General features: G+C 50.1%; 1 protein-coding gene across 2 annotated transcripts in view; it reads right to left on the bottom strand.

The window, feature by feature from the left end:
* The window catches only part of SLC15A1 (solute carrier family 15 member 1), a 47,585-nt gene that overhangs the window by 24,712 nt on the left and 8,074 nt on the right, over positions 1-14,799 (bottom strand). The window contains exons 2-5 of one of the 2 annotated variants that reach the window (XM_061133616.1): positions 4,219-4,235; positions 3,426-3,507; positions 3,157-3,298; positions 2,116-2,235 (exon numbers count right to left, since the gene is read on the bottom strand). In XM_061133616.1, coding sequence (XP_060989599.1) covers positions 2,116-2,235; positions 3,157-3,298; positions 3,426-3,507; positions 4,219-4,235 — 361 coding nt within the window. Of the gene's footprint in view, positions 1-2,115; positions 2,236-3,156; positions 3,299-3,425; positions 3,573-3,982; positions 4,035-4,218; positions 4,236-14,799 lie in introns of those variants that run through there. The other variant, XM_061133615.1, reaches the window with a different exon arrangement.

Here is a 14,799-nt window from a genome sequence, read left to right on the forward strand (position 1 = left end):
AGATTTACAAGAGGTTGCTACAAATTTTGAGCTTCCCAGGTGGTGCTAGTGGTAAAGAACCCATCTGTCAATGCAGGAGACATAAGAGACATGGGTTTGATCCCTGGGTTGCAAAAATCCCCTGGAGGAGGGAATGGCAACCCACTCCAGTATTTTGCCTAGAAAATCCCAGGGACAGAAGAGTCTGGTGGGCTACAGTCCATGGGGCTGTGAAGAGTCAGACACAACTGAATTGACTGAGCCTGCACTCACTACAAATTTCAGATTTTATAAGTGCTTATTCCATATTTTCTTGGTTGTTAACATTGCTTTAAAATGCTAAAAATATTTTATGAAACAGATAAAGTCAAAGACAATACTTCACATAGCAAAGAGTTTTTTAAAAATTAAAAAAAAACATTTTTTAAAAACCATGCCTATCTTCCTGGATTAACCAGCAGAAGCATCTCTTTCAGCCAATCTGCCTCTTAAAACAACTTGTGTTTGGTGGTATCACTCTAAGCATTTTAAAGGACAACAAAAACATAGCCAATTGAATATTATATACCCTCCACTCTCAGCAGGGTTTCAGTACTAACCTCACGAAATAAAATAAGTCACTAAGCTTTCTTATGTATGTACTGCCTGCCAGGCAGTGTTCCAGGTTCTCCACCTGGATTAATACACAGGCAGATATTATTACAAATGAGGACTCCTGGGCACAAAGGTGAAAAATGTGCTGAAGATCATACAACAAGCAAGAGGCACGGGCAGAACTTGAACCCATACAGCCTGGCACCAACGTACATGTCCTTAATTTATATTGTAGGTTAGAAAATCGAGGCATGGAGGAGATAAGTCAGCCCAGGTCTTATAGCTCATCTGTGAGACAGACCCTGGGAGTTTGAGCTGTGGGCTGAGTTTATACCCACTGCCCCCCACCAACATGGTTCCCTGGGGGGACCATGCATGTCACATCCAGGGACTAGTCTGGAAGGCAATCTGATTGAGCAACAAACCAGAAACACAAGATACTGCAGATACTAATTTGAATTTCAGTGGTATTTTCCTAACCCATTAGATGGTTTACTATAGATCCAGAAACCAAAGTGAAAGACCAGGAAGTGAAATAAATTTTCACAACTTGTCCGCTAGGCCAGACTGCCGTGAGGGGAAATTCACCTCACAGGGGAGCTGGTATCAACAGGGCTTTTCATCAAGAAAGCAGAACATCAGACTGGAACAAACTGAATTACGGAAAAATGAGCAGAGATGTGGTACAAGACCGAAAATTGAAGGTACAGATTCCTGAGGAAACCAGGGGAAACCGAGGATCAGGGTCCATGTGGTCAATGTCCCTCCAGGGAGATGAACACAGACATTCGTGTGCTGAATGGGAGGTGCACCCAAGACGCCAAGCCTCCAAGTGAGCAGTGACTCCAGACAACGGTTAGGACAGTTACGTCCTGAAGACCCAAGTCTGAGTCAGTTAAACACCTCTCTCTACGCTGATGGGGAAGGAAAGTCTTCCTTCCACTTAGGTTCACCCACTTAGGGTGAAGTTTCAAGTGTGCCGTGTGCTAAGTCCCTTCAGTCGTCTCTGACTCTTTGCAACCCCATGGACTGTAGCCCACCAGGCTGCTCTTTCCATGGGATGCTCCAGGCGAGAATACTGGAGTGGGCTGCCGTGCCCTCCGCTGGGGATCTTCCTGACCCAGGGATTGAGCTCACATCTCTAATGTCTTCTGCATTTTCAGGTGGGTTCTTTACCACTAGTGCCACCTGGGAAGCCCAAAGTTTCAAGGAAAATGATTAAAAATTAGAGCAGTAAAGGAAGAAGGGATAAAATAGGAGTTTGGGGTTAGCAGACACAAACTACTACATATAAAACAGATAAACAACAAGGTCCTACTATACAGCACAGGGAACTGTATTTGATATCTTGTAATAAATCATAATAAAAAATATGAAAAGAATATGTATGTATAATGGAATCACTTTGCTGCACATCAGAAACTAACACAACACTGTAAATCAACTATACTTCAATTGAAAAATTAAAAAAAAAAAAATCAGAACACGAAACAAGCAACTAGCAAGAAAGTGTGGGTAGGGCCACGGTTAGCATCAACTCACACGTGCACAGAAATACTGTCCGGGGTTCCATCATGGTTGAAGTCCGTGAGATCATTAATTGAGCTCACAGCAATGACTACCTGCCCAATGGTGTAGACGATGGACAGCGACACGATCGTCCTGTGTTAAAAGAGGTCAAGAGAATCCAAGTCAATTGCACAAGGACCGTCCACTTCCAACACCAGCGCAAAAAGGCCTCTGCTTCCAATTTTCAAAAGCCCAGTCACAACTGTCCTTGTTTCTCAAATTGGGACAATAACCGGATACCCCTTTGAAAGTCAGCCTGCTGAAGAAATCGGCCCCTAGCATGTAGGCGCTGAGCAAAGCTGTGGCTGGAGGAGCCTGGGGAGAAGGAAGATCCGTTTTCTCTTTGAACTATGTGAAAGACTCAATGTGTAACTATCAAAATGAGGACACGCATCTTTGGACAGTGAGAGAGCATGATTGTGTATCTGGTAACGACACTTGGGCAGGAGTGGTCCATTGGTTAATTTTGAATGATACTGACTTATTTTGAGATGGTGAATATTCCTGCCTCCGCCCACATCACGCATTTCATCTGGAAGAGCCTTTACTTCCTTCTGCGTTAAGTCCAAGGAAAATTCCTGAGGACCACCTCCACCCACCGCCACCACTGAGGGTGCTCTTGGACTTCTCCCTGAATGACTGGCTGAGCACCCCATGCCCCACCATCTAGCAGTTTGAGCCTTTCATCTGCTGGGGTGTTTTTAGGGAGCTTCTTTGTTCTCCCAGCCCTTAATTCCTCACGCATCATTAACAGACGATATTCCTGCTACTATTTCAACATGAGACAGGAGGCCAAAAATCCTACCGATGCTACTCACATCCACCCTGCTGAATGCCAGGCCACTGCTGAACTCTGGCCATACAAGGATGAACAGAAATGGGGCCTGGGACCCTCTCCTTGGAGTTTTTTATGTTCCCTAATTCTTTGTGTCCCGAGACCACCATCCCAAATTGCAAGGCTTATCTTCATTACTTGTTGGCTTGCTCGTTAACAAGAGAGCTGGCACGACTCACTTGAACTTCCCCAGCCAGGAGTCGGCGATGAGAGCCCCGAGGATGGGCGTCAGGTAGCACAGGGCGACGAACGTGTGGTAGATGGCGGTGCCCAGGTTGTCGTTCCAGCCCAGGAAACGTTGGAAGTACAGGATCAGGAGTGCTTTTTGCAGAGGGTAGTGGAGGAGGAGATGGCAACGAAGTGAGCAGTTGCAGAGGTAACGGGCTCCTTACTGACCGGAGGTGGGGGGGGGGTGGGAATGGGGGTGAGGGGTGTCGAAAAGAGTTACCTCTCATTCCATAGTAAGAGAACCTTTCGCAGAACTCATTGACCACGATGAAGAAGATGCTCAAGGGGTACCCGAAGCAATTCTGACAAAGAGAAACAGTCTGGGCTGGAAACAAGGTCCTCACTGGTCCAGCATCGTCAGTGAGAGCTAATAGCACAGAAAGCAGCTGGTGTGTATTTAGTAACTTACCGGAGACCCTCCAGAGGTGGGATCCAGGATTAAAACTTTTTTATTCCCTTACACTCTACGTAGTGACAACAACGAAATGAAGGTTTTTCTTGTTTTACAGTTTTATTGTTAGCCTGAGAAGGGCTATATAGGCAGACCTCAGAGATACAGCGGGTTTGGTTCGAGACCACCGCAGTAGAACAATAACTGTGATAAAACAAGTCACACAAAGTTTTGGGTTTTACGGTGCATATGAAAGTCACGTCTACACTACTCTGTGGTCTGTTAAGTGTGCAATAGCATTATGTCTAAAAAACAATGCTTAATTTAAAAACGCCTTATTGCTGAAAAATGTTAACCATCATCTGACTACCAGGGTTGCCACAAACCTTCAGTTTGCACAAAAACACAGTCTCTGCGAAGCATGATAACAGGAGGGATGCCTCTACACAGAAGTTTCTAAAGAGAAGAAATGGCCATACTGGGACTCAGGATGGTTCCCTGGTGGATGCTAGATGCACGTTAAGTGAATGGAGCGCAGCTGTGGACAATGAGGGGCAAAACAGGTCGTAAAGCTTACAGCTTACATCGTGAAGTCACGTGGGGAAGGAGGAAGGAGACTCACCTTCGGCACGGACATTCCTGAAAGAAAACAAAACGCCACAGTTAGAGGCGAGTAGGCAAAGCGCTTTTTGCTGAGTCTGAGCTCAGCCCCTCCGGCCAGCCGGCCGCTGGGGGTGTTGTCCCCAGCACTCGGGCCCCATCCGCCGTCCAGGCCTGGGCCCTGGCCTCTTTGCTGAGCGGGGCTGGGCTGGTAGCTGCGTTTTCTTTTCATCAGCTCCTCATCAGGGCAAAGGTGTGGTCAGGATGGAGAACCAGAGACTCAGAGGATCTGCTGCAACCGTTTCCTCCTTGAGAGGCTTCAAAGGCTGCCTGGCGCCCACGGGATAAAAACCCCAACTTTCAGAATGTCCTTCACAGTCTCATGAGGCCAGGGGGTTTGGGTGAGGGTGAGATAACAGAAATAGAAAATGCGGACGCCCACCTGACACGTGGTGATGATCCCATCTCCGCCCGGTTCCCGAGCCGCCTTTCTTCTTATACTATGCTGTGGTCTGTTAAGTGTGTGTGTGTGTGTGTGTGTGTGTGTGTGTGTGTGAGAAAGTCGCTCAGTTGTGTCCGACTCTTTGCGACCCCAAGGACTGTCCCTGGAATTCTCCAGGCCAGAGTGCTGGCGTGGGTAGCCTTTCCCTTCTCCAGGGGATCTTCCCAGCCCAGGTCTCCCGCATGGCAGGCGGATTCTTTACCAGCTGAGCCACAAGGGAAGCCCTGTTAAATGTGCAATTAAACTTTGTTTTTTAGACAGAATGCTGTTAAGTGTGCAATAGCATTCTGTCTAAAAAACAAGGTTTAATTTTATAATGCTTTAAAAATGCCTTTCTTCCTGCCCAGCCCCCCAGGCACACAGGCTCCCGGACACCCAACCCGCTTCCCTGGACATGCCCCGTCTGCACGCCCACAGCCCTCAACTCAAGACAGTGAAGCTGCCTCCGACCTCCCTGCATAACCAGGGGGCAATAACCGACAGTTTCCATTGCCGCCTCCCTGCTGCCGGAAGAACCACGGGGTCTCCAGCCCCATATCCCCAGCGTCTTTTCCAGCACCCACCGCCCAGCAGGGGCTTAGCGCCAGAAGAGAGACTTAGAAGAGCAGGAAGAAAATGGGCGAGGATCCAAGTGAGCTGGCACAAACCAGGTGCCACTGACGGCCTTCTCAACCTTAGCTGTAGCCCTCATCCCCTCTGTCCCCACTCCTGCTCTACTGTCTCCCCTGAACTGTGACCAGAGCTCACCCAGAGTCTTGCCCGAGTCCTCCTATCTCCTGCCTGGCGTGCTGCAGTCCACGGGGTCACAGAGTCAGACACGACTGAGCGAGCAAACAGCATCTTCTGTACTGCTCCTGTCCCCGCACACCTTGGCCCCTATTTATCAGGGGCTGTCACATGCTATTTCAATGCCTCTGTCCCTGGGGACCCACCCCCTCTCCACCCCCTCACCCCAGCCCCACTGACCACAGTTTCGAGTTCCTTACAGTCATGATCCTCAGACTTATGTATCCGTGACTCCACAGCTGTGTGTGTGTGTTATATCCGACTTTTCACAGCCCCATGGACTGTGGCCTGCCAGACTCCTCTGTCCATAGAATTTTCCCAGCAAGAAACTAGAACATGTTTCCATTTCCTACTCCAGGGGATCTTCCCAGTCAGGGACTGAACCCACATCTCCTGTGTCTCCTGCACTGGCAGGCAGATTCTTTACCACAGCGCCGCCTGGGAAGCCCATGAGCAGAGGTTCTCAAACTGGAGCCTGCCTCAGAGCCAACCCTAGGGCTTGAGAGAGCAGTTTCTGGATCCCATGCCCAGAGTTGCTGTCTCTGGAGGCCTGAGGAGTAGGTTGCATTTCTAATGAGGAGGAGTAGGTCCCCCAAGCTTGCATTTCTAACAAAGTCCAAGGGCAGGTCAGTGAGCGCTGCTGGCCTGGGGATGGTCCCCTGCAAACCACACGCAGACTGTGAGGTCGAGTTGCCTGCCTGATCTAAGTACCTAAATTTTATCCCGGCCCTGGGCACCTCAGGACACTCCTGGGCCCTGTGTTCTGGGGTGCCGGGTGGAAAACGGGATACAGAGGCTGAACAGTTTGCTGGCATCTCCCCCGTGGTCCCCACCGCAAGCTCTTACACCTCCCCTGTTCCCGGCCCTTCCTCTCCGACTGGCCGCCTTATATTTTCATCATGAGCTTGTCCAGGGCCCCATCCCATAAGACACAACTGCAACTCTGCCTGAGGAACCCCATTCTCGGCCTGGACCCCATGGTCTTCCAGGCCACCACCCCCCATCTCGTAAAGAGGCGGCCTTCCTTCCTGAAGCCAGTCCCGCTGAGCTGTGGGTAACTATACTTCCCCCGTCTCACTTTCCCCACTTAAAAGCAGTGATGCTATCTTCATCCTCTTTCTCAAGGTGGGAGAGATGAAAGTTCTGGAAGGAGATTCTTCACCGCTGATGGACTGGTGTTCTCCCCAGTTAGACTTTCTTATAGGAATAGGCTGTTCTCAGGGGCAACCCGTGAGGAGTACGGCATGAGGTCAGATGGGAAATGGGATCCTAGTCTTGTTGCTGACCCCATCCCCCTGCGTGCCTGGGCAAGCCCACCTCCTCTGCACACAGCCTGCCTATCAGGTGACGGGAATCCCACCCACCTCCTAGGTTGGCTCTGAGAGTCCATGGGGGAAGCCCCGGCCCCAGGCTCGCAGGGACAGCAGCAGGGGAAGCTGCTACTATGACAGCATCTTCTGCCCCTCATGTGGTGCTTTTCACAGACTGGAAACCAAATGTCTGCTGAGTGAATGCTTATCCTGAAGAACCAGCCACTCCGGTCCTCAAGGACTATGTTCACATCCTGGCTGCTTCACTCCAAAGTTCCTTTAGCCCCTCCGGTGAACCCGGAGGGGCTGATGTCGGTGAACCTAGACTCTTGGAGCCCGTGAGGCTGACCTGGCGGGTTTCATGAGTGCCCCAGTGTCTTCCCAATCTCCACATGCTTTGGCCCCAGGGGAGCGGTGGCGGGAGGTCAGAGGGTCAGGGCATTTTCATCCCTGGCCACCTCAGATGGCTGCATCCTCAAGGGCCAGCCGCTCCGCCCCCGACGTGGGTCCTCTCTCTCCACATGACTCTCCTCCTAGGTTTCTGTCCTGGCTCTGTCCCACTTCCTACAGGTGGTAACGGTAAGGCCACCACTCTGGATACCTGCCCGTCACTTAGGAAGCCCTGTGCTCTGGCCCCCACCTCCGTCTAAATGTCTTTTTGAGTATGCCACCTGTTTCCTGATGGGACCCTGGGGGATAAACAAGCCACGTTTCACCACTGGACTACACGCTGCCGTGTTTCATCAACAGAGTCGGGAGAGGCCCACTCTGCTGTGAAATCAAAGGACCTCCCAGGAAGACGCTTTTGCAGAGCCCCACAGGACGAGCCTGTTGGCTGTATTCGAAGCCTGCCCGGTTCTTTGCTCCGTCTTCCTGGGGACCGGGCAGGGCCATACGATGCCCTGCCTTCTTAAGACTTCAGATAACATGGCCCTAGAGTGTATCACAAAGACCACACAAAGCAATGAGGTTCGTCCACACCAGAGGTCAGGTTGGTTCTTGTGATGGGCCTTCTAGAGAAAAGCAGGAGGACGGTGTGAACACCCGGATGACAGAGACAGCCTGGAGCTTGCTCCAGTCCTGGCGTTCACACATTCCCTTGGTTTGTAGGGAAGACTTTGCCAAGCCAGAGTAGCACCTGTAGACTTTTGGCTGAACATTATTTAGCACGGGCTTCCCTGGTGGCTCAGCTGGTAAAGAATTCGCCTGCAATGCAGGACACCTGGGTCTGATCCCTGGGTTTGGAAGATCCCCTGGAGAAGGGAATGGTTACCCACTCCAGTATTCTGGCCTGGAGAATTCCATGGACTGCATAGTCCATGGGGTTGCAAAGAGTCAGACACGATTGAGTGACTTAACACTGGCAAAGGTTTTGTGTAGTTCACACATGAATAGGGTTACAGAAAATAATTGGTAAACCTTGTTACAACAACCATCACACCCAAACTACGTTATGGAAAATGAAATTCCTACACTCACTCAGGTGAAAATCTGAGACTGAGTGCCCAGTCGTCACTTAGGATACCTTTTATTTTCTGAAAGCTGTGTGTTCCAAGGAACTACTTTCATTGTTGTGAGGTAGAGGTTACTAAGCTCTTCTTTCATAGAATTCAGATGTAATGGATGGATGTAACACGGCAGTTAGCATTTAATTAATACACCTGTGTCCTCTCATGGCTGCTGTCTGAGGAAGCTCAAATGCTCAAACACTTGAACTCAAATTTCAACCTTTGCCAGACTCTGTTTACTTCGGTACAGTTGTGTTTATTGTTGATATCTTGACAGTAAATCTCATCGGCATATTCGAGTGGTCCCATGTTTCTCACATCGCTAATGGGTCACTTGGTTTTTTTTTTTTTTTTTTAGTGTATTTTATTTTTTTTATTTTTAAATTTTTTTTTTCCATTTATTTTTATTTGTTGGAGGCTAATTACTTTACAATATTGTAGTGGTTTTTGCCACACATTGACATGAATCAGCCATGGATTTACATGTGTTCCCCATCCCGATCCCTCCTCCCGCCTCCCTCTCCATCCCATCCTTCTGGGTCTTCCCAGTGCACCAGCCCTGAGCACCTGTCTCATGCATCCAACCTGGGCTGGTGATCTGTTTCACCCTTAATAGTGTACCTGTTTCAATGCTGTTCTCTCTGAACATCCCACCCTCGCCTTCTCCCACAGAGTCTAAAAGTCTGTTCTGTACATCTGTGTCTCTTTTTCTGTTTTGCATATAGGGTTATCATTACCATCTTTTTAAATTCCATATATATGCGTTAGTATACTGTATTGGTCTTTATCTTTCTGGCTTACTTCACTCTAAATAATGGGCTCCAGTTTCATCCATCTCATTAGAACTGATTCAAATGAATTCTCTTTAAGGGTCACTTGGTTTTAATTACAGATCAGAGTAAAACACCTTAGCCAATCCCAGGCATATAGTAATTGCAGAATCAGTGCCGGCCCTTGTTGTTATACTAAGCCTAGCAGTGCTTTTCACTCTCTTGTGGCTACAGGATTTGGTAAAATAAATGCACATCATAAACTTCTATGTCACTGACTTGTGGGGACAGCAGGAAAAACCAAGAAAGACACATTGCTGCTTCCTCCTCGTTAATGGAACCTTGCCATGAAGCTGACTATAGCCTAGTACCTAACGGAGCACGTTCCACATTTTGAACCATTTGGGGATGGAAACCCTAACTGGACTGTTTTATTACCTAGAAACTAGTAACTCCTTTGTCAACGCGATGGGTGTAAAGGGTGCTTTCTTGCACTCGGACTTGGGAAAGGAGGGGATGAGGCATCTTTGTGGGACATAAGAGAGAAGCTTGCTCCTGCAGGCAGAGGAAAGTGTTCCTTATCATCGCTGAGAGGGAAATCAAGGGAAAGATTAAGCACTGCGTGATGTATCGAGGGTGACATTTCTGAAGTCACATGGTGTGGGAGGCAGAACTTTGGTCCCACAAAGATATCCACATTCCTGATCCCCAGGGTCATGTGGATATGTTTCCTGCCATAGCAAAAGGGACCTGGCAGGAGTGATTCAGCCAAAGACCTTGAGGGCAGGCATTTATCCGGGATCATCTGAGAGCTCCAGTGTAATCAAAAGGGTCTTTAAAAGAGTCAAAGGAGGAGATATGAAGACAGAAGCAGAGGTCAGGGTGACGGACAACTGCTGGAAGGCCACCACAAGCCAAGGAAAGTGGTGACCTCTAGAAACGGAAAGGACAAGGAAACAGAGAAGAAGCCTGCCCATACCTTGATTTTACCCCACATCAGACTTCTGACCTCCCGAGCTCTAAGACAACAAATCTGTGTTGTTTTAAGCCACTAAGTTTGTGACACTTTGTTATAGCAGCCATAAGAAACTCATACACATGGGTTTGTCTCAAGCTCTGTAGATGTAGGTCTCATCACTGTTTATATGGGCTTCCCTGGTGGCTCAGACGGTAAAGAATCTGCCTGCCTGCAATGCAGGAGACCTGGGTTGGGAAGATCCCCTGGAGAAGGGAATGGCTACCCACTCCAGTATTCTTGCCTGGAGAATCCCATGGACAGAGGAGCCTGGTGACTCGTAAAGAATCAGACACAACTGAGTGACTAACACTTTCACTCAGACTGTAAAGAATCTGCCTGCAATGCAGGAGACCCGGGTTTCATCACTATCTACATAGATCTAAAGACTCAAACTTCCTACCAAGTTTTATTTGTTGGCAAAATTTCCTTTTTATCATTTTTTTTCCCCTTAAGCAACATTTTCTATCTGAGGCTTAGGAGTCTGTACGTGGCACCTGCCTTCTTGATGGGATTTGGCAGAATCTGTAATTAATTGCTCAGTTAGTTTCTGCAGGTTCAGTTCAGTTGCTCAGTCGTGTCTGACTCTTTGCAACCCTGTGGGCTGCAGCACCCCAGGCCTCCCTGTCTATCACCAACTCCTGGAGTTTACTCAAACTCATGTCCATTGAGTCAGTAACACCATCCAACCATTTCATCCTCTGTCATCCCCTTCTCCTCCTGCCTTCAATCTTTCCCAGCATCAGGGTCTTTTCCAATGAGTCAGTTCTTCACATCAGGTGGCCAAAGTATCGGAGTTTAGCCTCAGCATCAGTCCTTTCAATGACTATTCAGGACTGATTTTCTTTAGGATGGACTGGTTTGATCTCCTTGCTGTCCAAGGGACTCTCAAGAGTCTTCTTCAACACCACAGTTCAAAAGCATCAATTCAAGGCTGTATATTGTCAACCTGCTTCTGCAGGTTACTGACTCTTCATGACCTGTCTCTAAAGTGGGATTGCTGCCTTACAGGACTGCTGTCAGGAATAAGGTTGTCTGAAATTGGTTCTGTAAACCAAGAGTAAAATGAGTTTCCTTGGTGATGGCTCTTGTAGGCTGTGTATATGCCTTCCCAAATCAGTCACATGAGACCCCAGTGAACACAATGGTCCTGCTAGAACACACTTAGCCTCACTCCTAGCAGAAGCAGCTTTGGAGCTGAGGCGAGAACTCTTACAACGTTTCCTCTGCAGCCAGTTGGTGGAAGGACATGGGGCTTTGAAATCAGCTTGGAGATGTTCCTCCCAGCCATGAGGATCTGGTCAAAGCACTCAACCACTGGATCCTCCTTTCCTTCATCTAGAAGTGCTAACACTTTCTTTGCCTTTGGGTTGATAAGATTGAACCTACATTAATGAAGTTTGTTATTAATTGCATCCCAGGAAAACATCTGGGTAGTGTGGATGGATGTTTGGCATGGACTGACTTGAAAATACGGATAAGACTTTGCCATGGGAGCCCTGGCAGGGGAGAGAGGTGGCCCTTGAAGAAAGAGGCTGTCCCTTCCAGGGGTGCTCTCATTGATCAAATCAGAAGGTCCTTATGATGTCACTGGGGGGAATTCAGTCATGGGATGAGGAAGTTGTGGACAGAGGAAAGTCGGACTTCTCAAATATAAGCCACTGGCAAGCACTGACTTTCAATCAAGCTGCTCTCAAAAGGGCAGCAGTATAGTGCGTGACCACGTGAGTGGCTGTAGGGGTTAAAGGAACATTTAAAAACTCTCCAGTGCAGCAGTTCTCAAAGGGTGGGCCCTAGACCACCACCAGCAGCAGCAGCTCCTGGGAAATGCAACTTCTTGGGTGCATCGCAGACACGTGGAATCAGAAGCTCTGAGGGTGGAGCCAGCTGCCTACACAGAAGCAAGCCCTCCCGGGACACCGTTTGGAGGCCACTCACTCATTGCCCAGCATGGCAGGAGGGGGCTGGCACTAGGCCGCCTCAGGCACCAGACTGCCTCAGGCACCAGGCAGCGCTCCCATCCAGGTGATCAGCTCCTACGATGCGAGTCTGGCCTTGGCTCTTCATTCCCCGTTTCTGAGCTCCGTCCTCTATATACCAGGACGATGGTGACAAGCGGATGCCTTGCCTTTCCTGTCTCCCGTCCACCCCACTGACCTGGGTGTCCCGGGTGGAGGCTGTCAGGACCGCCCTCAAACCTCTCAGGCTCTGCCTCCTGCACGGCCGGCCTCTACTGGGGTCCTAACTTCCATCGCCCTTCACCCCAGCAGCTGAGCCAGGCCTCCTACCTCTCCCACCTCCAGGCTCCTGCATGGCTCCCCGCAGCATTAGGGCAGTTAGCGCCTCCCCTCCCCACCCCTCTCTCCTACCTTAGATCCTTTTAGTCTCTTTACAACCGCCCCGGACACAGTGAGCTGTTCTGACTTCTGAAAAGAGTTTCAGAGCCTCAAGTATCATGTGATTGCCCCTCCTTTTTTTTTTTTTTTTTTGAGAAAATACAGCATTGGTGACTTCAAAAAGAGCCTGGAGGAGATGCATCAAGTGTAATTGCAGCTGGCGACGACAGAGGATGAGATGGTTGGATGGCATCACTGATGTGATGGACATGAGTTTGAGTAGGCTCTGGGAGTTGGTGATGGACAGGGAGGCCTGGCATGCTGCAGTCCATGGGGTCTCAAAAATTCGGACACAACTGAGCGACTGAATTGAACTGAGGCTTGGTGGCGGAAGCACAGTGGAAGAGGCACGCTGGCTGATTTTTTCCCCCCAAATTGATCAGCTTCGATCAAGAAGCCAAAGGGCTTTTTCCTTCTTTAAGTGGGCTTCTGCCACCAGAGTCAGGCTCGTTCCAGAGCAGACAGCCTGCGTCTATCACCCAAGGCCCTTGTTTTCCGGAGGGGCTCTTCCTGACCTGGTAAGTTTTTTTTTTCTTCCTGAAATGTCTTGCTACATTCCCCTACCTCAGAGTCCCTGCTTGTCCACACAGCAGTTTCGTGCACTTCGGAAAATTGTGATCTTTCTGGCAGGATCTCGCCCAGGGGCACGGCTGATGAGTGGAGAATGGCTCAGTGGCCCCGGGCGCTGCTTTGCAGCCTGGGCCTGCTCTGGGGCCTCCGGGCAGGGCACAGCCCTGGGGGCACTGGTCCTTCTCGTCTGGATTTGTTTTTATAGAAAAAGCCTCTTTTCCACAACCCCCTTCATTCCCACTGAGAGAACCTATTCTTCCCCTGCTACATTGACAAACAGCCGCATAAACCGCCTGCAGTTCAGGAGACTGGGTTCGATCCCTGGGTCGGGAAGATCCCCTGGAGACGGGAATGGCAACCCACTCCCGTATTCTTGCCTGGAGACTCCCCATGGACAGAGGAGCCTGGCGGGTCTGCAAAGAGCTGAACACGACTGGGAGACTACACCACCACCACCAGGAGCCAACATGCTGATGTGTGGTTTCCTGAAAGCCATTTAATCAAGTTCCTGGCTGCCCCGCCAGCACCGCTGCGAAAAGCAAAAGCGTTATTAGGCCTTTGAGAATCGAGGACGTCCACTAAACTCTAGCAACCTGGAGTTGCTTTAGGAATGCGGGGAAACTAGTGCTAATGGGACGGTGGAGGTTTTATGAAGCGACTCTGGCCATGATCCCAGGGCAGGGACCAGACATCTTGGGTGCTGGTGACCCTGTTGCCCGACTGGAAAGGCATGGGGTTCTCTGAACAGCGCCCCTTCCCCGCCCCAAAGATGACAGGCATGGCATACGAAGCCATACAAAGCCACCTGGCTGCAGCCAGGCACTGGCTCCTCGGCCACAGGGCCCCTCACGACCATGCTGCTGTCATCAGTCTGCTGCCTCAGGGTCGCCCTTTCCCTGGGTACCGGGAAAGGGGGCCGGTCTTCCTTCATGCGTGTGGATGCAGCGAGCTGCCTCTGGGCAGCTTTCACCACCCAGTGGCCGGGCCTGGTCCTACGTGAGTCTGATGGCCGGACCTTCATCTTTCTTGAAGACGTCTCTGCCTTCCCTGAGCTGGGGGTACCCTGGTCAGGGCTGAGGCTGGCAGTCCTTAGCTAGTGCCCTTAGGGGCACTTCTGTTCATTTTGCGAACAGAGAGGCTTAGAACGATGGAAATGTTATCATCTCGCGCGGCTCTGGCTGCAAGGCCGAGGTCAGGAGTGGAGCTGTGTCCTGCCAAGGCTGTGAAGGGCGAGTCTGTGAGGGACCTGTCCCCCAGCTTCTGGTGGGTTGCTGGCCAGCCCTGACGGTCTCTGGCTTGTTTTAGCATCATCGGATTGCTGCCTTCATCTTCACCTGGTCCTCTCCCCGCTGCTGTGTCTGGGTCCAAATCTCCCCCTCTTTCTAAGCACACCAGTCACACTGGACTGGGACCACCTCCTACAGGGTGACCTCCCCTGGACTGACTCCATCTGCAATGACCCTGTTTCTATGTAAGGTCACATTCTGAAGTACTGGGGGGAGTCCTCAGTATATGGACTCGGGGGAGGCAGCCGGTGGGGTGGAGGACACAATTAAACCCCAAACAGAGAGCATTTGTAGGCACACTCCTGTGCTTACTCGCTCAGTTCTGTTTGACTCTGTGACCCCATGGACTGTAGCCCGCCAGACTCCTTTGTCCATGGGGATTCTCCAGGCAAGAATACTGGAGTGGGTTGCCATGCCCTTTTCCAGGGGATCTTTCCAACCCAGGGATCGAACCCAGGTC

The sequence above is a fragment of the Dama dama genome, chromosome 30, assembly GCF_033118175.1.
Source record: "Dama dama isolate Ldn47 chromosome 30, ASM3311817v1, whole genome shotgun sequence".
Taxonomy (NCBI): Eukaryota; Metazoa; Chordata; class Mammalia; order Artiodactyla; family Cervidae; genus Dama; species Dama dama.